This window comes from Maylandia zebra, linkage group LG1 (assembly GCF_041146795.1).
Source record: "Maylandia zebra isolate NMK-2024a linkage group LG1, Mzebra_GT3a, whole genome shotgun sequence".
NCBI classification, from domain to species: domain Eukaryota; kingdom Metazoa; phylum Chordata; class Actinopteri; order Cichliformes; family Cichlidae; genus Maylandia; species Maylandia zebra.
In genome coordinates, this window is record NC_135167.1 from 13,184,345 (window position 1) to 13,210,496 (window position 26,152).

The 26,152-nt window shown below is 39.3% G+C and overlaps 3 protein-coding genes across 3 annotated transcripts; 2 read left to right on the forward strand and 1 right to left on the reverse strand.

Moving 5' to 3' along the window:
* The first annotated feature begins 263 nt into the window (after positions 1–263).
* On the forward strand, positions 264–13,133 carry LOC101467025 (E3 ubiquitin-protein ligase AMFR). The gene is made up of 14 exons (XM_004539553.5): positions 264–441; positions 953–1,266; positions 1,350–1,442; positions 1,546–1,710; positions 3,952–4,104; positions 4,808–4,848; positions 5,437–5,569; positions 5,683–5,816; positions 5,910–6,020; positions 6,747–6,943; positions 7,026–7,129; positions 7,818–7,952; positions 8,103–8,287; positions 11,007–13,133. Exons 2-14 carry the CDS (start codon positions 1,012–1,014, stop codon positions 11,164–11,166), a joined length of 1,866 nt encoding a protein of 621 aa, XP_004539610.2. The 5' UTR covers positions 264–441; positions 953–1,011; the 3' UTR covers positions 11,167–13,133.
* A 958-nt stretch (positions 13,134–14,091) lies between these two features.
* Positions 14,092–18,340, forward strand: gnpnat1 (glucosamine-phosphate N-acetyltransferase 1). Its single transcript, XM_004539551.5, has 6 exons — positions 14,092–14,262; positions 15,073–15,236; positions 15,372–15,434; positions 15,680–15,807; positions 16,116–16,177; positions 16,320–18,340. Exons 2-6 carry the CDS (start codon positions 15,083–15,085, stop codon positions 16,465–16,467), a joined length of 555 nt encoding a protein of 184 aa, XP_004539608.1. The 5' UTR covers positions 14,092–14,262; positions 15,073–15,082; the 3' UTR covers positions 16,468–18,340.
* styx (serine/threonine/tyrosine interacting protein) lies at positions 18,025–25,389 on the reverse strand. The gene is made up of 11 exons (XM_004539550.4): positions 25,176–25,389; positions 24,794–24,826; positions 23,209–23,262; positions 23,010–23,107; positions 22,864–22,924; positions 22,735–22,771; positions 22,612–22,651; positions 20,865–20,915; positions 19,887–19,959; positions 19,167–19,257; positions 18,025–18,613 (listed from the first exon to the last, which is right to left on the reverse strand). The coding sequence occupies exons 1-11, from the start codon at positions 25,341–25,343 to the stop codon at positions 18,540–18,542; spliced, it is 780 nt and encodes a 259-aa protein (XP_004539607.1). The 5' UTR covers positions 25,344–25,389; the 3' UTR covers positions 18,025–18,539.
* Between the last annotated feature and the right edge of the window lie 763 nt (positions 25,390–26,152).

The window sequence follows — 26,152 nt, forward strand, 5'->3', positions numbered from 1 at the left end:
CTAGAGGTGAAGTCGTTTCTATTTTTGTTGTTTGCACCAAAAATACACCCAATCCCAAGAAATAACTTCTATTCTTGCGTGTTCTGGAAACTCCCACAGCTTACACACTGATTTATTTTTCCAGAATATAATCAAAAGAATAAAGCAAAATATATAAAAACATTTTTCGTAATCACGGGGGAACGAGTTATTTGTTAAATTAAGCCGCTGAATGAAGATATTTATTTTGTAATGACCCTTTACTTTAAAGTTGTCGTGATGACGCTGTTACGCTGCGCAGACGGGAAGCCTTGCTTCAGCTTTCAGCCAGCTGTCTGCTCGGTGAAATAAACATGACGATGTTGTCAAGTATCGTGTTCCCAGTGCCACAGGACTAAAAGTTCAACACTGACTGCAACAGGGAAAGCCGGATATTGTGTCTATTTAAATCTGTGACAAACTGTAAGTGACCATTTAATACAAGTCTAGCGTTTGATGGTTGTTAACGGTGGCTAGCATTAGCTAACCACTAGGCTAAGTGTTAGGTAACATTAGCCAGATAAGTAACTAATGTTATGTGAGTGAACTCCCGTTTGTTCCGTAAAGGTGTTGCTCGTTGATGATGATAAGCCATTTTTACTTACTTTGACTAATTTAATTAATATTCCACTTAAATAAACACGGTAGTAATTATTGCTAAAAGGAAGTTAGCACTGCTTGGCGGCTGAGTGTGGGTTAGCCAAAAAGCCAAAATGTTTAGTAAACGTATATTATTTTTTTTGGGGGGGGGGAGAGAGAGAGACTAACTTTTTAAAAATTAAAAAGATACATTTGCACTTTGTGTCCAAGTTGTTAAAGCACAAAATTCGTGCGTTGCCGAAATGGCTGCTATAGCCTCCTGTCTTTGCTCTATTTGCGTAATATTTACTCTTTGTCCCGTAAAGTTGGCCTAACGTCCCTACTGCCTTCACAGGTTGTTGGACTGACACCATTTTAACAAGCTGAGAAGTTGACTCGTAGCTTGCGATTGCAATGCCTCTGCTGTTTTTGGAGAGGTTTCCTTGGCCCAGCCTGCAGACCTACACAGCACTGAGTGTGGCTTTGCTTGCTGGTAGCATCTTCAGTGCCTACACCACAGTAACTGACCCGGGATTTGGGGCCTTGGAAACGGATGAGGCACAGCCTCCCTCCGAGGTGGAGCGTGAACTTCTAAAGAATGATATTAGTAACACAGAACTGGCAACAACTGTCCTGTGGTATCTTGTCACAGACAGTCTCTTTGTGTGGGTGAGTATTTTAGTGCAATGTGTGAAGTGATTATGAAGTTCATACAAAAACTAATGGTGACCTTATTATCTGCACACCTACAGGTGTTAGTGAACACATTCTGCTGCTCTTTGATGTTAATTGCTAAAATGATTCAGTATGTGGTGTTCGGCCCACTCAGAGTCAGTGAGAAGCAGGTAAGTCTGTGTTGTTACAGCTGTTTTTACTTCTTTCAAACAGGAAGCAAATGGTCACTCATCTCATTTCATGTCTCCTCTTTTGTTTTTTATGGTTCATCAGCACCTGAAAGATAAATTCTGGAACTTCATTTTCTACAAGTTCATCTTCATTTTTGGTGTACTGAACGTCCAGACAGTGGAGGAGGTGGTCATGTGGTGTCTGTGGTTCTCTGCACTCGTTTTTCTCCACTTAATGGTTCAGCTCTGCAAGGATCGCTTTGAATATGTAAGTATATAAAAGTATATTTAAATAAATAAATAAAATCAAATCTAAGCATCACTTTAGACAAATATGACTAGACTCACGTTGCATTTATTGTCTGTGGTTCTTTCTGTTTTATGGCATTTGACTCCTTGAGCCAAGCTGTTTCCAAAGTTTTCTGTTTGTTTTTTCAATGGAGTATAACTAAACCTTCTGTAACCTAGTGGGGATCGGGGATTTTGGGCACTTGAGGAGACTTAAACCAGTGTAAAAGAAAAGGGGGCCCTGGATCATTAAAAATGCAAGTTTCCTCTTTACATGGGGTGCAGCATAATAATAGTATTATCTTAATTGTGGTGTTCCTTTTTTCATATTTGTTGGAAGCCAGACTTGAGAACAGCTAGATTTATGAGAATCAAGGGCTGAGAAAGTCAGTGATTATCTGATCACAGTTAGAGTAAACTACATTAGCTAACAATGTTGTAGTTGTGTAGATTTCATAGCGAAAAGAAATGAGCAATATGTTTATTGGATGTAGGATTAAATATAGGCTTTAAGAATTTTTTCCCATTATGTATATGCTTCCTAAAAGCCTCTGAAGTACGCGTGTCATTTCAGTGGCTTATCGGAGAGTAGTGCATCACTCAGAGTAATTATGGGTGATATACCTTACTTGTTCTTTACCAGATATCGGCACAGCTCTTTGAACTCTTGCTTGTTACAAAAGGAGTCACATGTTACTTAAGAAATATCAGTTAGAAACAGTATATCAATGTCCTTACCATATTACCCTCCTATTTGGATCATAGGAAATGGTCAGTGTGGCGTTAGGCAAGGTCATGGATCATGAGCTTAATTGCAAAAGTGTATATATACAGGAGATTTTTTTGTTTCTGTGCTTTAAAGGAACACAGTTTTTTGTCGTCTACCCTCATTTTGTTTTGTGTGTGGTGTTTTTTTTTAATTTTATTTTATTAAAAGATTTAGATTTTCTATATTAATTCTGCACTTGAACATGGGTACTGGTGCCAGTCTATTTTGTAATTCAGTATGTATGTAATAAATAGAAATCTGCCACAGCAAAGCTTGGCAAATCTAATTCTCTTCCTGCCTAACTGTTTCTGAATATTAAACACTAAGCCATTTATCCACCTGAGCAATACTTCTGTACACTTTCTATAAATGCTTATTTAAAAAGTGTGCTTTCCCTCAGTAGACACAGTGTAACTGTACTCTTTTCAGCTTGGGATCTATTAATAGCTTTTTATACTGGGAGGTTGACTGTGACTACTGTTTCAGTTACTACGCTAACATCTCTCTATCAGACTGTGTTCTGTATGGTGGGGAAAACAAAATGTCACATTTAAATACCTTATAAGTGCTGACATTTAAAACAAGGTTTAAGTTGTTTTGAATGTCAGTTAGACATTCAAAGTTAGACGTAATGTAATGCTGGCTGCCTTAGTATACTAGAAGGTTATTTCAACCTGCCATATTGTAAACATTTCGTTTTGATGTGATTGTGTTCCTCTTGCTGTTTTTGTTTCCGTCTTTCAACTTTAACTGTAAATTTAGTTGGAGGTAGTCCATTATTTGCCCAGCTGTTTCCCGTTTCTGTCTTCCTGTCACTGTGGTTTCTTGCTTTGGGGTGAAGATAAGAAATGCAGGTTGTAGTGCTGAAGGTTTAGCTTGGAAACCTTGTGGTCTTTGTGATACCGAGCAGCTGGTTTTTATATTTTTCACCTTAGTTATAATCTATAATAATGTGCAAATCTTTTGTTATTTACACTTTGCTAGAAGTTTAGTTGTGCTAATGCTTAGATATTTAGTGGTTGTGTGAGAGGCGTTTTTATTGATAGAAAAGGGTTGTGTAATATTTAGAAGAGTACATGCAGGATTTTCTCTCAGTATGTCGCAGTAAAAATTGAGTGTCTTACTGAGCCTCTTAAAACTCTTGTCTGTAGCCAGTGGTGAAAAACATGAACTCTCTTTCAACAGCATGTTTCATGAGCATCTAAGTGAAATGTTCCACTGTTTGACAAATCATTGTTATACTTCCTTTGTCTACTCATATCCACTAAATTAATTTATAGCTGGGTCTTTTTGGTAACAAAGTTTCACAAAATGTATTGCGGTGGGATTCAAAGGCCATCCTGAGGAAATGATCTTTAACCTGCATAAACACTGAAAAGAAATCTTAGGACATAAGAAGAAAAAATTAAGAAGCACAGCATACTCATTTACCTTTGTTTCCCCCCCCCACAGCTGTCTTTCTCCCCATCCACACCTATGAACAGCCATGTGCGTGTGCTCTGTCTGCTGGTCTCCCTGCTTCTGGACTGTTGTGGCCTGGCTGTGGTCTGCGGCCTCCTGGGAGCTTCTCATGGCATGCACACGCTCTCCTTCATGGCAGCAGAGGTGAGAACTTGGAGCCAAGCTGTGGGAAAGTTTTGGCCACACTTTGCACATATGATTATGGATTTATTTTTTTATTTTTTTTAATGTCATTTAAGCTTTTGTTTAGGTGCAGGTATTTATTTATACACATTTGCTAACTACACTTCTCAGCATGCATTTGCTTTGTATTCTTGTTCAACCCAGGATTGGTTGAGAATAATTGCAGCAGTTAAAGTGAAAAATACCTTAATTTTCATGTAATTACTTAGTGAAATAGGTGCTCATGCTTTGTAGATGATATCCCTCCAGAGGACAAAATTGTTTTTACATTTTTCAGTATCAATGCAGTTCTTTGATGAACTTAGAAACCAATTAAAATGTGACTCTGATTCACCACCACAGAATTATAAGAGTACTTTTTCATTTGTGGGTTCCTTCTTGCTGGTGTTGTGCATTCTGGCTCATGTATATGTTTCCTGAAGAAGCAGAAGCATAATCAGTGTTTTCAATTTGCAGCTGCACTTTTGTGAATGGGAAAAAAAATAATCTTATTTGCTGTAAAAGCTGTCAACAATGTTGAGTAAATAAGAGTTTGTCTGTGAGTGAACAAAACCACCGAGTTTAGTGTAAATGAGAGTTTAAACTATCTCTTTTAGACTGTAATGTCTGTGTAGAAAGCAGAGCATAACAGTTGCATCATTTTCACATTTACTTTTTTCCTCAGTGTCTGCTGGTGACTGTGCGCACTGGACATGTCATCATGCGGTAAGTCTCTGTGCAGCCTCATAGACACACTGCAGCATGGATGACAGCCTGTGCAAATTTGGAATCTGGGATAATCTTAGCACATAAAACTGTTTGTTTTCCTCTGGTTCCATTGGCTCTATTATGAAAGGCTTCTTTGTCTTTGAGAGGGTTCCTAATATTGAACTACCACCAACTCTGATGGGCCAAGGTCCTGGATCAGTACTGGATACAGTACTGACTCCCTTGGCTGGTAACAGCTGTCTGTTGCAGTACAGTTGTTTGGTGCATGGAAAAATAATGTTTATGGTGACTTCCCTTTAAAGATGTTTCTTTATACCTTTGCAAGTTTTGTTTTTGAGCTTTTGATTACTTTCACTCACTTAACTAAATACATCTTATGATGAAATCAGAACCGTATCATAACTCTTCTTTCTTTGTTACTCAAAACAGTTCTGTCTCAACCTTGAATTTCAGTCTTTTTGGCATTATTGTACCACATACAGTATATTGTTGCACATTTAATTTATTGCAGTATTTTGCCTCCACCGATCTTCTAAAAGTCACCAGCATTTCATGAACTGAAAGAGCTGTGTCTTACTCTTCCAGATACTCAATTCATCTCTGGGATTTGAACCATCCAGGGACTTGGGAGAGTAAGGGGACATATGTCTACTACACAGACTTCATAATGGAGCTGGCCATGCTGTTTCTTGACCTAATGCACCATATCCATATGCTGGTAAGATGCAGTATGACTGAGTGTATGGCTGTCATGTTTTGAACACTTCCTGTCCCAGTGTGACTTTCTGATCCACTAATCTTTCACCTTTGTGTGCACATTTCACTTATTAGCTTTTCGGGAATATCTGGCTGTCCATGGCAAGCTTGGTTATCTTCATGCAGCTGCGATATCTCTTCCATGAGGTGCAGCGCCGTGTCCGCCGACATAAGAACTACCTGCGTGTCATCAATAACATGGAGACAAGGTGTGTGTGTGCGCGTGTGTGCGTGTGTGCTTTCAGTCTTTTGCTAATCATTACTTGTTTACTTAATAGTTGCATATACTATAAACTCTGCAGATTTGCTGTTGCTACTGCAGAGGAGCTGGCAGCCAATGATGATGATTGTGCCATCTGCTGGGATGCCATGCTTACAGCACGCAAACTGCCCTGCGGTCATCTCTTCCACAAGTAAATAATTTTACTTTTACTGCTTATAGTTGGGATTATCTGCCTTTGCTTTGAGGTGCTATACCCTAGAAATAGTACTTGTCAGTATGTGGCCTATACTGACACAGTTGAGTGGAAATTCCACTTGAGAGATTTCAGGCTTAAGTTGCTTTACTTTCTAATGTCTGGAAAATTATTAGGGATATTGTTATGGTTTTGGATTTAAAAAACAATAAAAAAAACAACAACTATGCTATGGCTCAGGCAAACGTCTACAGAATATACTTTTTATACTTACTGAAAGGGGCATTTTTGGAGTTGTGTTATTTTATCAAACATGAAGTTATGCAATGCTTTTTGTTGTCCAGCACATGAAGTAAAATTGAATTTGTCCTGAGAAAACATTTGTGTTATGTACCTAAATAACAATGCTAAAAGAGCCAAGGAGAATATCGGCATCCTGGATTTAGCAGGATTTAAAGGCTGAAGCTTCCGTTAGGGTAGTTCCCAAAATCCTTAAAAGATTTACATAGAGAAGTGTAAACTAGACTGCACAGCAGTTCTTAGCTTTTGTAGTAGAGTTTGCTTGTTTGAATGTTTATTGCTGTGAGCTCTGATATACATTCTGAGCTTCAGTAAGATGCCCTGCATAGAGCCTAGCTGTAGAAAATTTGTCCTGACCCCTAAGATACATGTCAAGTTTTCAGACTGGCGACTTACTTAGGGTATGTATATGTGTTTCTTCAGCTCTTGTTTGCGCTCATGGCTTGAGCAGGACACGTCGTGTCCCACATGTCGGAAATCCCTTAATATTAATGGGGATGGGGGCCAAGCAAGAAGCCCGCAGCAGGGTGGGGGTTTGGAGGACAACATTGGCCCAGTTGGAGCCCCCCCAGATGCCAGACCACATATCAACCAACACAATCACTTCTTCCACTTTGATGGTAAGGGTGCTGGATACGTGACCTAAAACTGATGGGCTCTGTGTCACAGCTAAAATTAAAAATCCATGCATTTGTCTTACAGGATCTCGTATCGCCAGCTGGCTGCCCAGTTTCTCAGTAGAAGTAATGCATACTACTAACATCTTGGGCATTGCTCAAGCAAATAACTCCCAGCTTATGGCTATGGTGAGTTCGAGTTTACTGAAATCTGTTGTCTTTAAGAGAAAGGATACACAGACTGCAAGTTGAGGCTAATATTTAAACTTGTAAGATCTTTTTAGACGGCTGATGATCTTAAAACTTTTGTTACATTCTCCTAAAAAGTCCAGGGGATGTGGGCAAAGTAACAAAAGGTTTCCGGGTTGAAAAAAGGAGACGGGAAAGCAGCATTGTTAAATTAAAGGTTTCATTAATGTTTCTATTAGTAATTAAACTAACAGAGAGGGACAGATGCTGAAATAGTCTTTTAAAGAAGGAAAACAACAAAACCCAGGAGTTGATCACCAAACTGAGAAGTTAAAAAAGAAAAAGGATCTCCGGCATGAGAGCTCACCTTTCTCTCACCTCATCGTACTCTTAATGCTGTTTAGAGTCAGCTGTACAAAAAGGGTGGCACCTAAGGCAGGAGAGATGCCAGGACACACCCACACGAGGTCAATTTCACACGAGGCCCTGCTAGGGCTATAACAACTTTATTTACATAAAATCCCTGCTGCCGCCTTATTATTGCAGCCTTCACTCCATGTCTTAGTCAGTGTCTATGACTTCAAATATTGCTTGGGCTTAAAAACAACTAAATTTAATGTAACATATACTGTAACTTATACCAGTGTTCCCCATCTCACTCTGCTTTTTATGTACTTGTGCTCATCAGGCCCATCAGATTCAAGAGATGTTTCCTCAGGTGCCCTCCTACCTGGTACTACAAGACTTACAGTTGACCCGCTCTGTGGAAGTTACTACTGACAACATCCTGGAGGGACGTATCCAGGTGCCTTTCCCTACGCAGGTCAGTCATCTTGGGGTTAAATGTTAAGTGCAGTTTTTATTTATCATTGGATTTCTGCAGACATGCCTTGCTCTTAGTTTTCCTTGTTAGTTTGTTTTGTGTGTTTCTTAAAATTAATAACTCAAAATTATGTTTGTCGTCCTCTCTTAGGCCATAGAGCGAGCCCCTTTACAGGTTAATCCTGCACCAGATGAGCAGCCTGGGCCCAGTGGAGCAGCTGAGCAGGGTGAATCTGACAACTTGGAGGTTAGAGGAGGCCGCTTCTCTAAGTCTGCGGAGGAGAGGCAGAAGATGTTAAAGCAGAGGAAAGAAGAGATGCTTCAGCAAGCACGCAGGTTGTTCCTCTACAAATTTGAGTTTTCCACATTTTATATTCAAAATGTTTTTGTGTATGTGGTTGACTATATTTAGTCTTTAACTCAAGTTCTTATAATTTAATTAACTGTGTTCCAGGTTAGGCAGTCAAACTGTTCATCTTTACACTTGTATGTAACACATTCAAGCTGTCACACATGTTTAAACAGACTGCTCATGTTTCTTCCCTCACATGCAAAACACTTGTTTTACATTTTGATCAGTTTTCTCCACCCTTTATTAGAACAGCCTCTCAATCTCGCTTCTGAATGGGTATAAAGGATCTCTTCTGCAGTATCAAGTGTATAACCGATTATTTCAGAGCTTATCTATACTGCTGTCTATGTCATTTTACTTCTGTGCCTGTTTAATACTGGGTTTTGAGATGAGTTTATATCACTCTTTCAACCAAGATGGAATAAATTGGATGTTAAAATGTCACTTTCTAAGTCTAAATTTAGAAAAATTTAAGTTTCCCTTCCTACAGCTTGGCTGCTTTGCCATTGTGGTGACAGTCAGTTCATTCAACTGCTTCCCCAGATAGGCTCTTAAACCACTGTTTTGTGCTGCAGCTGTCGATTGTTTGCTGGCCGTCTAATCACAGGTGTATTTTTATGGTGTCTTTAATAGGGCTGCCACAAACGATTATTTTGATATGTCTGTGAAGGTTCTCAGTCATCCAGGTCATCGTAGTCAAAGGAGCTTGCAAAGAAAAGCGTCTGGACTTCTTTAAGTTACTTGAAGACGTTTCACCTCTCATCCGAGAAGTCAAATGGTGGAGAGTCCCGATAAGGTGGCGCCAGGTTTCACAATGAGCTCACCCGAAACTCTGGCTGATTGGGACCCACACCCAGTTTCACACCTTGGCTCAGACGATTAGAGGATCATCAGGGGGTCCTTTTGTCCCTCTGTGGGGGGTCACTCCCACTAGGTTTATATCTGGGACTCTCCACCATTTGACCTTAGAACTGAAGAAGCTTCTCGGATGAGAGGTGAAACGTCTTCAAGTAACTTAAAGAAGTCCAGACGCTTTTCTTTGCAAGCTCCTTTGATGATTATTTTGATAGTTGACTAGTCACCGATTATTTTTGCGATTAGTCGACTAATCAGATCATGCATCCGTTGGACGTAAAGCGTACAGCTTATTGCACCAGCATGCATCTGCTCTTATATAACTATCATTAGCTTACAGCTTTAAGTGTCTAAGGTATGTGCTAACTAAAAATAAAGACAAGATGATAGTTTATTAAATTTTAATGAAATTTGCAGATTGTTTCGGTGGAGTTTAATAAACTCAGCCTTCTGCTCCTTGCTATCTAAAATATAACAGGACACCAGAGTATATTCAAGAGCATCTCACACTTCACACATCAGTTGTCTGCTTGACGTTTATTCAGCTGTGTAAAAACTATAACTTTAATCTCAGCCAAACCCATTTACTCAGGAACAAATAAAATGCTGAAAAAAGCCAAACAATAAAATTTTTAAGTTATCTAAGTGACTTGTATATCATGTTTAACCTGAGTAGCAAAAGAAGGCGGTGGGTTTGAAAACAATTTGCTGGGAGTCCGGTGTTCTCACCGGCTCTAGTGAGCCTTGAACCCCGGCTAGCAATCGAGCTAGTGGGTAACAGATGTCTCCGAAAACATCAGCGCGCTTTTGAAAATATGTGGTGTCTTGATAAACCAAGCAGATATTTGAAATTTACACAGCTACATTCTCGCCTGAAAATATGTTAAACGTTTATTTTGTGACGCAGAAAGAATAATAAGAGTAATATTAAAACTAACTAGCTGCTGCCATTGTTGGAAACTGAGTAGGACTGCGCTATGAATTCTGGGATAGGTTGGGCCACGAAGTATACATCAGACCCATCCTTCAAATCTGGGGAAATGAAGGGCGCGTTTATCGGCCGCATTTGTCAGTCTTCAAATTTGGACAGTCTTCGTCGTGTCACTGTAACGTAATCGGCCTACAAATGCGGGCACAGGAGGATGCGGTTCCTGAATTTGGACACGGCTACGATATCGGAGACTGCTTCTTCTTCTTCGAAGTTTAACGGCAGCTGGCATCCTTGTACATGCAGTGCTGCCATCTTCTGTTTCAGTCCGTTATTACACTCTTAAATCCTACTACTTATTCCTTCGTCTTTTGGGATCCTACAAAGCTTCAAACGACGCGTCGACTATAAAATTAGTCGTCGACGTAATCGTGACTAGTCGACTAATCCTGGCAGCCCTAGTCTTTAATCTCCTCTGTTTTAGTTGACTTAGTGTAGCAGGTGTGGTGCTAGTTCTTATGGAAATGGAGCTTTAGCTCACTGTTGCACACTGTCATCCTACAAAGCAGACCAAGGGCTACAATTGCAAGCTGCAGTCCAAGTCAAGTTGTGGGGCAATAAAATCACTGAAAACACTATATCCAGATAAACAGAATTGACTTTCTGGCACTGGAAATGTAGTATTGACTTATTTCTGTGTTTTTAAAAAAACAAACACAAAACCCCCTAAGAACTCATATATTTGCAGTTGTGGACCTTACCATTTGTGGTAAATTATTATTATTTTTTTAAAAGTATCTAATTCTAGGAGAAACACTGTGATGACTAATAGTAAGGATTACTGGTTCTGTTTCCTCCCCGTTCTTTTGGGTTTTCAGTTCTTGTTGTTGTATCCTTACATTGTTTCTGCATCCCTGTAGGAAATATCTGAACAAAAATTCGGAGGATCAGGATGAAGATTTGCCTGGACTAGAGGAGGAGGAGGATGGCCCAGAATTGGACTCAACTGTGCTGAGACGTAGAACCATGGCGGCAGCTGCAGAGAGACGTCTACAAAACCTACAGGACCCTGCGCCCTGATTCTGGCTTCAGCAGAAGGGTGTAGTACATTGTTACCCTAAGAGGCACTGACAAGAGCTATTTCAACTTTCCCCCATTTGGTGTAGTCAGTGGTCATCACCTATAAAACAAAACACACAAAAAAATTAAACCATTGCAGACATGGCCGTGGAGCGGTTTTGAGGCTGCCTAAAAGGGTGAGACTATTGTAAATAGCCTCTGTATCACTGAATTCAGCCTAGTATTTGGAATATGATCTATATATTGATTGGTGCAAGGTTGCAATTGCCCTCTATACATGTGCCACACAATGCAACCACCAGCTTCAATAGACAGTCAGCAGCTGTCATGATTCAGACTGGCTGTCAAAAAACGAGCATGCTTTGCGTTCAGAAGACTATTACAAGAAGATGTTTATGAGAAGGGTTTGAAGGTGTCATTGGTAGATAAAGCTGTTATATGGGCCTTGGTTTTCCTTTCACATATTAAGCCCATGGCAGAAAATTCTGTATTCTGGATGGAGGAACTCATCTGATGTGTCTGTGTGTTATTTTGAGTTTCAACTGTGAATTAAGTGTAGGCAAAATAACACATTCTTATTTCTTACATAGGCGCAAGAGAATGTCACTTTAGTATTGTTCAGCCTTTCTGTCAAATATGAATGTTTCTATCAGAAAAAAATGCTGCAAACAAAGTTGTTTATTTTTTTCTTCTTTTCACCCGCATGGGTTGTTTTCTATTTAGTGTGTAATATCACCTGTTTGCATTTTGTTATTTAACAAGATGGGGAAATGGGCCTGTAAATTTTTTTTTTTTTTTTTTTCCCCAAAACCGGTCCCTTTGCGATGCATATGCAGAAAATAGGGATGTATTACATTATGATCAATGAGTGTTACATGTGGTGTCTTTCCTACAGGAACCTCTGCACGGTAAAAATATCTTATTCTGTTGATTAATGGGTGTGTCGGTCATCTTTATCTGTTGAGAAAGGCAAAAATTGTCAAGTCTGCAACAGATGGAGTTTCTGTGGTGCATTTTAACTTGCTTGTTTTGCCACCAATTCAAGAGGCTTCGTCAGTTTTATCGGTGAACCCTTTCTTCTTTTGCTAGAAATAGTGTTGCCTCTTGCATATGTAGCAAAACCAATGAAGTTCTTAGCAAATAACTGGTTTTCTCCTTGTTTAAATATTCTGCGACCCGAATGACTGAGAATCTTCATGAATAAACTTTTCGGGTTTTTTATTTGATTGGCCTTTTGTCTATTTACATTGAATACTAGTTAAGAAATTACACTAGTGGGGGAACATAATCACCTGCTGGTTTTAATTTTTTTTTTTTTGGAAAATGTACAGCTGTGCAAACTGAACGTAGCCGTAGAGGCTTTTTGGGTATTGGTATATTTCACTGAATCTGTAGCTGGTTGATGCATATCGACAGATATAATGATGAAGTGTGTTTGAATTCTATCATTACAATGAAAAAAGGCAGTTTGGGGTGAGATATGCATGCATCTATAAAAGTGATTATGTTTTCTTCAACTTTATCCCAAAGAACAGCCCACAAACTTCCACTAAAACTGAAGTGTTGTTATCTTTGTGTGCTCATTTTATTGCTCAGACTTTTTGTTTTGAGTGTTGTAATAAGATACAGCATAGGATTTTAGTTTAAAGATTTTAATTATTCAACATGTTTAAATAAATTTAAAAAAAAGCAAAAAAAAAAACCAACCTAAAACTGGACAGTTTGGTTTTCATTCAGTTACTTAGCAACTTTTAAAATCCATGATATATTTTCCTATGCATGGATTACCTTTCATAATCATTAACTATGGAATCAGAATTTAAATATTTTCTTTTGGACTGAGCTTTCTGGTATTTTTGTGCCTAAATCAAGATGGTTCAGTTATGGATAATTTCTGTAAATCTAGTTTTTGTAAAATATGTTAATATAAAAGACTCAATAAACAGCTTCTACAGCTTTTTAACAAATGATGGTTTGTATCCTTTGTTTACTGGGTTTTCTTTTTCTTCTGTTTATTGAGACAACGTGGATTTCTGGCTTTACTTTGCAGATGTAAACCTCCAGTCCTAATAGTGCAGCCTAACCTTTCAATTCCCAAGTTCAACAAGTGAGGTTGAGATTGTTAAATAGAGAAAGGTTTTCTTTAATTGGTCTGTTTTGCTATCAGTGGAAGTGGTACAGTGGTTGTAAAAAGTGGATGGAATAATGACTACCTCCAGAATGATCAGCTTCACCTGAAATCAACAGCAAGATGGTTGAAACTTGGATAACAATGACAAGCACACATCAAAACTGGTTTTGGAACAGATAAAGCAGGCTAGCACCAACTTTCTGGAATGGCCTTCCCAAAGCACTGACCTCAATCCTACTGAAAACTTGTAGACCACACTTAAAAGCCAGGTCTGTGCCAGGTGATCAACCCATTTAAATAAACATTTTTTTCCAATTCTGCCGGAAAGAGTGGTCAGATATCTATAATGATTACATGTTAACTTCTGATCACAACGGTAGCTTACTGGATAATATTTATGTATAATTATGAGTAACAGTGCTTCAGTTGTACTAAACAACACATACTGGCAGTATAGGGAAGAGTTAAAAATACCTCTGCCATCAAGAGCTTGTTTCATCCATTTTAATTTAGCTCATTATTGTTCTTAGAGTGCGGCGATGCAGTCACATGGATCTGAACTACAGCTGGTAAACGTATTGCCAGTGGGCAGTACATGTACAGCATAAACCACATCAGTATGTTTTTTGTGCTCCTTTTGACAGAAAACAACTGTATTTCTGTACAAAACTCTCATGAGAGTATACAAGCCCATCACAAAGCATGGATGCATGATGTATTGTGGAAAACTATTGGCATCTGGATTTCTTTTAATCAATTGACGTCAGTTGGTTGCGCCTCTGCATCTTTGCCACGTCATACACAAGGGCTAGTGCCAAGCGGAAATGAATGCTGAAGGCAGCCACAGTGTTCAGCTCAATGATGTAGCGCAGCCTCATTCAAAACTATAGTAGAGAAGACCATTGCAGGTTATTTCACTGTGGGGATTCCGAGGGACCATCTCTAGCTGTGTTGGCTTTTACTTGGTAAGTAGCTGCCAGGTGGCTAACTGCTTAGCTAACGCTAAATTTATCATTTGGTATGAAATGTGAGGATACAGCTCCGACACTAACTCGGCTGTATAAGTTTTCTTACATGAAGGTAGCCTCGTGTAGACGTTTAACAGTATAGGAGAAACACTGTTTACATACGCCTGTATTTTGCCGGGTTAGTTGGCAAAGTATGTTTCAATAACCCAAGTTTCGTTTGGCTAGCTAACGTCACATTAGTTAGCTAAAGCATTGTGGTCGCTGTACTGTAATTTGTTTTAGTGAACATGGGCAGTTTGCCCTCATTTCTTTGCCTTGCTCAACCGGGAAACGATTACGCTTGTAAAAGTGTAATGTTTTATGGTGCTGCCATGGAAACAAGATTTAGGACGCCTGTGGTAGAAGTAGGAAACTCTGTCGCAGAAAGTCTCAGAGTGACTCCCATCAGCAACAGCGACAGTGTTACCTTCTTCCCTTGCTCTGTAAAGCCCTCTCATATTACATATCCTGGTCAGGCCTCGGGTCCTGTCCTGGAGAACAGATCATGAATCATCAGGAAACGTATCATTATCTGTACGCGGGTGTGTCAACCTCCGAAGCATACCTGTGAACCCTGAGGAAACGTTTTAACAAGTGAAACTGTCAGGTCAAAGTTCTGTATGACCGGAGCACACGCTCTTTCAGTCCAGGCTGATTTTTATGACTTGTATCAATTCATTAGCCAAATAAGTTGGGTACTGCCTTGCCCACATACTTCTTTGGGTGTGTGTCCCTGAACTCATCTCTCTGTGCATGTTTTCCATTCAGAGATTTTGGTATGCTGCTGGACGAGACTCCACTTTTTGAGCCCTCTCTGCTTCGGGAGCTAGACTGGAGCAGCAACACTGCCTCATTCTCTCCCCCAATCTCACCATGCAATCCAGGGGAAGGCCTGGTGCTGAGGCCACTCTGTATGGCAGATTTCAACAGAGGTGAGTCTGTACAGCATAAACCACACCAGTATGCTTTTTTTTTCTTGGGGTATAATATGAAACATCTCAGAAATTCCCAGGAGATGGGTTAAAATTCAGAAATTTTCACTAACTCTTTATTCTTTTTCGTTCCAGGATTTTTCAAGGTTTTATCTCAGCTCACCAAGACAGGCGATGTCACACCCGAGCAGTTCACTAGTAAGTCATACTTGTCTTATAAATATTCTAAAAGTGAGATAATTAAGTTTGGAACATAAACTGTTAACTGAGTGTCATTTTGAATGACACTCAGTTAACAGTGAATGACTAATTTTCAATTTAACACAACTATTGTTGTGTCTTAGACAGCAGATCATATATATTTAAAGAAATATCCTAGAAAACAAACTAATTAAAGTATGAGTGATGATTCATAAACACACATTTTGTTTATTTTTTGACAGAGAATTTTGAGCACATGAAGAAGACTGGAGATTACTATGTCATCGTGGTGGAGGATACAAATCTGAGTCAGATCGTGGCCACGGCAACACTGATCACTGAACACAAATTCATCCACTCCTGTGCCAAAGTACAGTATACCCTACACAAATTTGTGTATATTCAAGTACACAACTGTTTGTTTGTTTTTTTCTCCCTGTGTTTTCCTTATCACCAGTTACGTAAAAAAAGTTACTGATTAATGTAGTGGTAATTACAACACTAATATTTAATTATTAACCCAGTATATGGTCATTAAACTGGTTAATAATTATTTAATTTATCAAATCAAAATGCGCTCTTATTTCCTTTACTAGGAAAGCTCAGCTTACATTGTAGAGATACATATATGTTTATTAATCTTGACAATTAGAAAATTAAAATCATATTTATTTGTAGAGAGGCCGGGTGGAGGAGGTCGTCGTCAGCGATGTGTGCCGAGGGAAGCAGCTGGGCAAACTGTGAGTCAAGACACGGCTTTGGCTTGTCTTTAATATTTCACATATTGCCCAACATATCAAAAGACAGTTCTATATTTTGAATAGTTTATATCTTGTGATTTCTGCTTTTAAAACTTTTCACTTCTCTTCTTTATCCCAACAGATTAGTCTCGGTTCTTACTCTTCTCAGCAAAAAACTGAATTGCTATAAAATCACTCTTGAATGTGCACCCAAAAACGTGGCTTTTTACCAGAAGTTTGGCTACTCTGCGTCAGACGAGACCTACATGCAGTGTCGATTTTTTGACTGAGAACGGAAGTTTAAAAAAAAGAACAACAAAAATCTGTTTTGGGAAAAACGGACTGTACCTTTGCACGCCCGGTGATAATCAGAACTTGCAGAATGTCTTAAGAACTGGAGCTTCCCGTGGATGAGGTTGCTGTTGTGTCACAGCTGAGTCATCCATGAACACTTATCATGATTTCAGCACACTCGAGTAAACATTTACAAATGTTCAAGCTCAGTGCAACACAATCCCTTGTCCTTTTGGTAACCGTGGCTACCTCACCAGGGTGGACCTGACATCTCATCATCTAGAAAAGAAAAATACTATTTTCTTTCTTTAAATTGCTTAAAGTTTTTCTTTTCCATGTACCAGTGAAAGAACAGTTTATATATGTGACTTCCATGCAACTGTAAGTAATGACAGCTATGTGGGAGATCAGGATGATACCAAATGAAGTTATATTACTTATTATGTAAGTAAAACAATCTACAGGTAACAGACAACTCTACAAGGCAACTTCAAAACCAAATATGCTTTAAGAATTAATTGTAGATTGTGATTGAACTGACAGACGGCTGCCAGAAAACTAAACTTGTTTAGAACAAAAGATTTGTTTTACTTTGTTTTGTTTAATCCTACTTGGTACAAGATGCAGTGTCATATAGATTATGTGTAGCTGGGTAACTAATCAAATTTAAATTACAAGAACTACAATGAAGACTGTTATAAAGTTTCACATTAAGTGAGGAAAAATATTTTGAGGTACTGGTAAGTTGTTAACATGCTGTTAAGTTTTGACTTAAATTGCCAAATGGGATTAGCATTTAACGGTTTTTGTAATGGGAAGTGGGTAAAAATGATTTTTCTAAATTAACTCTTATTTAAGCTTTTCTAGTTAAGTTTTATAATTATTCTTTTATCCTGGAGAGAGGGGGCACATATTTAATGTAATTTATTTCAAAACGTGTAGTCAAATAAAATCATCTTTGGCCTAAGGTCGTTTGTTTTTTTTTGCTTTTTTATTTCTACAAAAAAGGCAGCTCCATGTTTTAACTAAAGACTTGATTTGAGATATTTGGAGTGTTGTTTTTGGAGGTCAGGATGGTGGTGGAATTCAAAAACGTTGGTATGCTGTGGTTGAGGTGGTGTCCGATTCTCCAGTGTCTTGAAGTGAAGTCTTTGGGCAAGATGCTGAAATTGGTTGTAGGTGTGGCACTGTCCCACTGTTAGTCCAGTGTTGGAGTGGCAACCCGTTCAAAGGTGCATTTCTCACCCAGTCAGCTGGGATAAATGAAATCAGTTTATCCTCAGTTAAAACTGATTTTGTATCATGAAGAAACAGCCCATACTCTTCTCACTTGAGATTAATGTATCAGGTCTAGTCAATCAGAGGAAATGATACTAAAATGGGGATTTAGCTTCCATCATGCTCTTAATGCAATATTGTTTCAACATTGCTGATGTTTAATTATCGAGCATCACTATAGAGTGACCTACAGTAACTATTGTTGCGGAATCTTAAATGTGACTTATTATTGGCAATCTAATAAAAGCAGTGAAGAGCAGAAATGAGGACGCAGCTGAACAGGACTCAGGACTTTATTAAGCAGTGAGTTTTCTATTCCTTACTATCCCATATTAAGTCTGATATTAGTCCATAACCCTATTACTCCCGAAATAAAGGCGTAGCTATTCCTCTTCTCATGTCCTTAACTGGGAAATATCTTGGCTACTTTCCCTTTTGCCAACTTTCCCCACCTGTTCGTCTACACAAATTCAAGTATCGAAAGTGCATTATTGCAATACTGTCCCGCTGCAAATGCAAAATGCTTTAAATACTATAAAACTGCAAAAAAGAAAAAGTCCCCCATCAGTGCATACAGCTCAAGAAAAGAAAGAAAGAAAGGAGTTATCAAATTGTTCCCAGTCCCCTTTAGTACTCCATGTCTCAGACATGAGTAGTTCCTGTCCTGGCCCGATCCCTTCCCCTTAGAAAAAGTTCAAATATTTACATTTTTAATCCCATTAAAAATGAAAAAGAAAGAAAGAAAAGAATCGAGTGCACTCTGCCACACAGCAAACATTATCAGCAAAGCTCATCCGTTCTGTGCAGCTGTGACCTGCATCCCTCCAAAATCTTCATCTTCCTCCAGGCTGCGTTTGCGGCTTCCTATTATAGAAAAGAAAATGAACAATCACAAAACGGCAACACAAAGTCCGTCGCCTATAATCTCCAAACGTGAACACTGTCGCCTGTGGAAAGTGAAATCGCTGGGATTCAGACCAATAAATTATAACTGAGGGAAATTATGAGTCAGTCCTAGACCTACACATGCCTGAATGTTATGTGTTTAATAGTAATAAAGTCCCAAAGAAAATATGAATGCTATCAGTTGAGAATGAGTCACAATGGAGCTAGCTTTTTTTTTTCTAATGAAAGCCTTCTTTAAAGTCAAACATCATATCAAGCAGCGTTTTACAAATGAGTAACCCACCATTACCACATCACCAGTTAATGATCCTGAGAAAGTCTGATAATGGATGCCAAAATGGCACAATGGACCCATCGACACTGCTTTGAATTCTCTTTAACATGAAATATTTTTTTATTATTTCCGCTGTGCTAAAGCTGTAACCAAATGCTGTACCTGCATTGGTTTAGTAATAACAAGAAATAATGGGACGTGTGTCTCTTTCCAAAACTGGGTACGTTAAATACAAACCTGGCATCCCAGCTTGTAGTGAGAACGGCCTGTCCAACTGCACCGACATCCTTTTAATGGTCAGTTTGGCTAGGTAGATTGCTTCATATTCCTTTAAAAGCAAATCAAATATAAATACAGCTGTAAAAATCACAGGAATGACAACAGCTACACAGTCGTGCCTGAAGCTCCGACTGCTTGTCTCTTGGCTGACTTCTTACACGCTCAGTTAATTACTTAATGAAGCTCAAAAACTTTACAGTGGCAGTATTCGTGAGCCCATGCCACAATTTCTGTTTTGAGTTAATGGAGTAAAAAAAAAAAAATAACTGTGTGATAACACATTTACTTTAATTTGAAAACACAACAAGTACACGTGCCAACTAAGTTAGCAAGCCACTTGTGTGGCCAGCCAAGACAGACTAAAGAGAGATGATATATGGTAGGAAACATGGGAAAATCATTTCTGCAGCCTCGAATAAGAAAACACAAGAAAGCAAAAACAGCAAAATGAACCAGTATAACAACACAGGCTGTAGTGATTCTGTATTTCTTCTGTGTATGCAACTTTTTATCCAATGCCATCATATAAATGTTGCCTTTCTTTCAAAGGAAAATGAAGGGGGCACAGTGAATCTGCTGCAGTAGCAATATTATTAATACAGACCAATTACAGTCATGTGCAGACAGTATGATTATTAGGGTATTAGGATATTCTAAAAGGTTAAAATATGAGCTTACCTGTAGCTGATGCACAAAGCCCACATTGGGATTAATGCAAAACCTCCTCTCCTGAACATGGCTGAATGCTTCCCTACAGAGTGAAATAGGAAAAACATGAAACCTCTGCAAGCAACACTGGCTGTATCCCAATTCAGGGTCTGCAGCCTTAAAGTACGCAGCCTCAACGATCCTCAAGGGCCGCGTACTCAAAGACCGCTAAGGCCGGAAGTGCGAGGCTTGTGAAATGGGACGGTCTAGCCTCCGTTGCGCTGCCCAGGTTGCCTAGCAACCATGATACTAACAGCTGGAAACGTTTCATACAGCTTTGTTTGACAGAAATGAAGGAAAAAATCTTTTGTTTGTTTCTTTCTACATGAGCTTTGATCATTCTCTGTAGGATTAAGCTCAGCTATTGAACGCGTATATTTTAAAGTAAAGGCTTTAAAACCAAGTTAGTACAAACGTCACTAATGTCACATAACTTTGCCGACATGTGGCCAACAGTAATGTTTTAATGTTCTTCGTTATTAAACATTTGCACATAAATAAGTGACATAATATTCAGTACTTAAAGTTTACTCTTCGGGCGCCCCCCCATCCGCCGTTTTATTTCGGCAAAATTATTCACACCCACTGCCGCGCTATGCATTCTGGGATATGTTGGGCCACGAAGTCTACACTGCCACAGCCTTAAAATTCAGGGAAATGAAGGACGCATTTCAGGGCCGCATTTCGAGCAGCCTTTGAATTGGGACAGCCTTCGGCGCGCCGCTGTGACGTAATCGGCCTTGAAATGCGTACTTTAAGGCTGCAGACCCTGAATTGGGATAGAGCCAGTGTCTCTACCAGCAACTGCATCCTGTGCTTCTATCCAGTATATTTATATATTATAACAATTATGCTGCAGTCCACTTACATCCATGTAATAAAGTCAGCTTAGTTTTACAATGTGCAGAAATTGTAAGCAATACATTGTTGTGAGGAAAAAACACTCACCTGTATTTCATACCGAATGTTTCCATAAGATATGCAATCACTAAGGCAGCACTGAAAGAACAAATAAAAGTAAACTTGGTTACTTAAGTGGTACAAAAGGTGCATCAGTTCGTGTAATATATTTCCTTTAAGCCACGTGGTGGTGGCTGTAGCTCAGGTGGTAGAGCAGGTCATCTACTGATCGGAAGGTTGGTGGTTCGATTCCCGGCTTCCCCTAGTCTGCATGCCAAATATCCTTGGGCAAGATACTAACCCGAAATTGCTCTCCGATGCATTCATCGGAGTATGAATGTGTGTGAATGTCAGTTGTGCTTGTGCGAATGGGTGTGAATGGGTGAATGCACAAGTTGTGTAAAGCGCTTTGAGTGCTCAGAAGAGTGGAAAAGCGCTATATAAGAACTAGTCCATTTACCATTTACCACGTTAGAGAGTTAGACAAAGAAATAATGGACTAATTAAATTGTGGCAGAGCTGGAGCCCACATAAGTTAACTTTGGGCAAGATCCAGGGTAAGTCATGCTAAGGTTGTCCATTAATAATAGGACTTGCATGGACACTCAGGAAGAGCATTATTTAACTTTTAAAGACGTGTCATGATGTCAAGGCAACATAGGTGTATAGTACAGTGAAATGTCTTGAGTCACCCTTCTTTATATTTTGACAGAATAATGGAAAAATCTTTGGGCTTCTTGAAGGACGCGCCAAAGCTCTTTGTTGGATGTTAGCTGCCTTTTGTTGGGTTCCATCAAGATGATCTTACACTGCCTCAATAAAACTGAGCTCCGGGCTTTGGAGAAGGCCGATCCATGACTGATATTTTTCCACTGTGCGATTTTTTTTTTCTGTCCAGGTATATATTTTTACTGCACTGACAATGTGTTTGGAATCATTGACGTACTAAAAAAATGAAGATGCTACAAATCAGACACTTTCCAGATGGTATTGCATGACAGCAAATATCAGCTGTGGTAACACCACATACTAGATTTGACAGTTTTACACAATATTCCTTCCTTCCTGTCACAATACGAAAGGGAATTTGTGTTTCTGGCTGGAATTGAACTGCTGACCTTTTGTGTAACCCACTACACTATACAACCACTGCTAGATGGTACTGCATGACAGATGAAAATCTGACAGTATTTTTCTGTGTTCATAATCCCACCAAGGTCCTCAAGACCACTGGCTGAAATACAACCCCAAACCATTACAGAGCCTTCGCTGTGTTTCAGAAATGGCTGTAGACACTCGCTTTTGCATTGCTCATCTGACCACCTCCAGAATTTGAACCAAAAATATCAAAATTGGACCTGCTGACACTGATTTTCAGTCCAGTTCTTGTGTAATTTTTCTCTCTTAAAAATTACCTTAAACAAAAAAAAAAATTCTTCTGAAATTGATGAGGTTGATGGGCTGGACTAAAAAGGAGTAAAGAAAAGCAGCCAGTTGCCAAAGAGGAAGTTTGAGAGACCATGAGAACTATTTCTCAAATCAAACAAAAAAAGAAGTCAAGATCAGTGGAAGCAAAATATAAGAAAATGAAGGGTTGCTCAAGACTTTCGCAAAACTTTATCCTACATGCAATTTGCTCTGTAAACTGAAAAAATATCACATATAACACTCGCCTAAACAAAAACAGTGCATGAGCCAATCATATTTTAGAATTTCACAGCTTTGGCAGTACAGTACATGATGCCCTTTAATGCACGAGGTGAAATTACAGCATACAGAACAAATGTAGGCTCACCTTCTTGATATCCCTGCATTACCATGAACCAGTACTTTTCCTGAAAGAGCAAGGAAACAGAAGATTGTTAATAAAATGCCTTACACTGTAGGCAATAGAAACGGGAAAGGCATGCATCTTTACCTTCTGTTGCTAAGCAGCCATCAATGAATTCTTTAGTCTGTAAAAAGGAAAATGTAATTTTATTGTAAACGCCACACCTTTCAGCGAAAGAGCGCTTTCTCAGACAACACGCCCCACCTCTTTACTCACCATAGGAAAAAAGCGGATTATATTTTCCACTGGATTGTCAGCAATATCTAACACAAGGTATCTGCAAGAAAACGCATGATGAAATAAAACTCCCTGTTTCAGAAACGTACCAATGTTGCGCAAAGATCACAGAAGCCCTTACTTACCTAAACATGTGAGGGAAATTAGGTTTGATAAAATTGGCTTCAATGTCTTGGCGGACGCACACAATGTGCGTTATGCCGTGTCTTTCGAGAATTGGCAGCTAGACATAGAGGAATAAGTAAAATGAGGGTTGAATGCATTCATTTTATTTGTGTCTCCATATCCAAGAGAAATCAATGAAATCAGTCCTCCAGCAACTACCTTGCTTTTCATCGCAGAAGAGTAGGGACCTAAAAACAGTCCTGGTAAAATCTCCTGAATAGAATACAGCAAACATTAACACAACATAGGCACCAACATTTCTTCATCTTTAACAAAGGATTTTATATCTGGACACTGACATTTTACTGTGATCACTAGAAGTTTACACACACTCATCAAGGGCATGAATCATGGTAATTATGAGCTTTTAATGAGTTCTTGGGATGGTTAAAAAAACAAACAAAAAGAATTGAGTGAACAAGAATTAATTATAATTTTGGATTTTCCACAGTTCCACACAAAGTCAAAAATATACATACACCCAACTAATCTTTGGTTAAATGTCCCTTATCAAAGTATACCTTGGCTGGATGCTTTTGGTAGCCATCATCAAGCTTCTGGTAAATTTTTTCCTGGATATTTGGCTGCTCTTCTTGGCAGAATGCATAGAGTTCATTTAAATTTCCTGGCACGAACTCTGCTTTTAAGCACTTAATTTTACATTAGGTTGAATTTGAGGCTTTGGGAATGCAATTCCAGAAGCTTAAAGTTAGCTTGCTTTATAGATTTAACAGCCCTGATGTGTGTTTGAGATCACTGTCCTGCCGGAAAACCCAATGGCGTTGAAGTTTTAACCAGCTAGCTGTTGATGATTCTGAGGGTACTCCTCCTCCTCGATTACTCCATCCACTAACAGTACTACTGGTAGCAAAACAGCCTCAAAGCATGATGCTACAACAACCGTGTTTGACAGCTGGTGCAGTTTTCTTAGGTTTGAAAGCCTCTGCTTTACTTCTGCAAACACACCTCCTGCTATTGTGGCCAGATAGCTAAATCTTTGTTGTCTGTCAATAAAACCTTTCTCCAGGGGGCATTTGGCTTGTCCATGTTGGCAGCGACAAATTGTTCAGTCAAGTTCATGGCAGGCTTGAGCCTTGATGGTTCCTGGGTTAATCCTGAACATCCTAACCAATTATCTCTCATTTTAGGGTGACAGTTCGGGCAAAAGCAGTGATGAGCAGTCAGACTGGAGCCTCAGGTCATACAGGAGAATCACTTGGGCGATCGCTTTAAAGTCTCTTTGCGCTGGTAAACGACCCCAGCACTGATCACAACGATGAGGGGAAATACCTCCAAAATGCACAAACATTTGACCCAGAGCATACAATTGATTTGCACAAATATAATGTTTTTGATATGCTGCTTAGTGATGGTATTGACTCTGACATTAGTGCTGATGAGCACCAAATGAGAATCGTTAAGGAATCTAAATAAGAAGTGAACTCGATGAAGGAACCTGTTCACCCAAGTCATTACAGATGTATGCACCCATGAGGCGTGTATGTAAACATCTGGTCATAAAATGTACACACATCATCAAAGTAGTACCACGACAGCCAAACAAAGTTGTATTAAAGTTTAAACAGTAACTATAATGATTAAAAATACAATTTGCTGCATTGTTCTGTCTCCAGATTAATGTTTTAAGAACTTTAAAGCCGCATTTACCATAGGAATAGACTAAAGACGTTCAACTGTCAAGATTAAACTTGCCACTATAAACAACAGACTCATCCTTACACACCTGCATATCTCGTCTCATCGGATACGCCCAATCCTGGAAAAAAATGGGAATTTGAAACCAATGTTAAAAGATGTGGCAAGTGTTCCTACCATTAAACGACAGCTGAATGCTAGTTTACTTTATGCACGCTGATTGCTAATGCTAGTAGGCTACTCAGTGCCGAAACGCCGCAAAAGACTAATTAAAAGACAATTTTGAGAATGGCTCTCACATTATCACACATTACATTAACACGTCACCCTCCCAAAAACTACTACACACACACACATATATCGCCCTCTCTACATTGTTCCCTGCCAGAAAGTAAAACTAGCGTGGAGGCTAGCTCAAATTAGCTGGTCAGACAGACACAGTGGACATGTTGGCTAATACAGGATCTCACCAGAAGGTCCTCCTTGGTATCGGGCAGAGACGGAAACTGAAGTTTGTTGTCCTCGTCCATCCTGCTGACCATTCGGCCACCGCCGGCCCGACTTCGCGCGCGGTATCGATGTTTCCTCGCGGCGGGGTTAGCTGAACAAACGGTACAATTTGTTTTGAGGCTCCACATGCATGTCCGCCATACTGCTCGGTCACATGCGTCACGTGATCCCGAAGGAGCTGGCCGACAGACGCGTGGAGAAACGGAAAAGAGGAAACAGCGTCGCTTAGCGGTCGTTTTGCGAAGCGCAGAGGTCACAGAGGAGCACCCCCCAGTGCCACTGTAAAGGGAATATTTAGATTTGTGAAATTAAGGAGTTAAGATGAAGACGTAGTCCGAGATGTAGTCTACGAGCTTCTGCTCACTGCTTATCGAAGGGCCTTTAAAGCTATTCTTTGAATGTGTCCGAACTGGCTAGGCCAGTCCATAACTAATAATCTAGGTATGATTTTACTGTGATGTCAGTGAGTTTGGGATCATGTCACGACAAAAAATGAATTTCTTGTTGATGAACTTGTTGATGAACTCCAGATGATATTTTCATTGTGGATCAGTATCTGAGAGTATTTTGCTGAGTTTCTAATTCCATTAATTTTGAGAACATTCCCAACAGCACTGGCTGAAATCCATCTCCAAACCAAGACGGAGCCTTCACTGTGTTTCACAGGTGGCTGTAGACACTCACTGTTGTACCGCTCTCCTGACCTGCTCTGTACATACTGATGATAATTTGAACCAAAATTTTAACATTTAGATTAATCCCTCCATGAGACCTTTTCTTACAAACTGTGTTATTGTTGTCATTCTTCATCCACTGAAGAAATGGGAAGAAATGATTTTTGCTGGTAAGAAAGTGCCCAAAGATACAGTTTAAATTCGATTTTTTGCTGAGCTGTCTGTTATGCATATACACAGCACTGGTTCATCCCTTGAGTTAG

Bases quoted from the DNA above. Each gene is read 5' to 3' on its own strand.
- LOC101467025 (XM_004539553.5), top strand. From the start codon at position 1,012: ATGCCTCTGCTGTTTTTGGAGAGGTTTCCTTGGCCCAGCCTGCAGACC. The intron at 1,711-3,951 runs GTAAGTATATAA...CCCCCCCCACAG, and splicing joins GCAAGGATCGCTTTGAATAT to CTGTCTTTCTCCCCATCCAC. The intron at 5,817-5,909 runs GTGTGTGTGTGC...TAAACTCTGCAG, and splicing joins ATCAATAACATGGAGACAAG to ATTTGCTGTTGCTACTGCAG.
- gnpnat1 (XM_004539551.5), top strand. From the start codon at position 15,083: ATGCTGCTGGACGAGACTCCACTTTTTGAGCCCTCTCTGCTTCGGGAG. The intron at 15,435-15,679 runs GTAAGTCATACT...ATTTTTTGACAG, and splicing joins CACACCCGAGCAGTTCACTA to AGAATTTTGAGCACATGAAG. The intron at 15,808-16,115 runs GTACAGTATACC...ATTTATTTGTAG, and splicing joins TCATCCACTCCTGTGCCAAA to AGAGGCCGGGTGGAGGAGGT.
- styx (XM_004539550.4), bottom strand. From the start codon at position 25,343: ATGTGGAGCCTCAAAACAAATTGTACCGTTTGTTCAGCTAACCCCGCC. The intron at 23,263-24,793 runs GTGTGTAAGGAT...TATTCTATTCAG, and splicing joins CGATGAGACGAGATATGCAG to GAGATTTTACCAGGACTGTT. The intron at 23,108-23,208 runs GTAGTTGCTGGA...CTCTATGTCTAG, and splicing joins CTTCTGCGATGAAAAGCAAG to CTGCCAATTCTCGAAAGACA.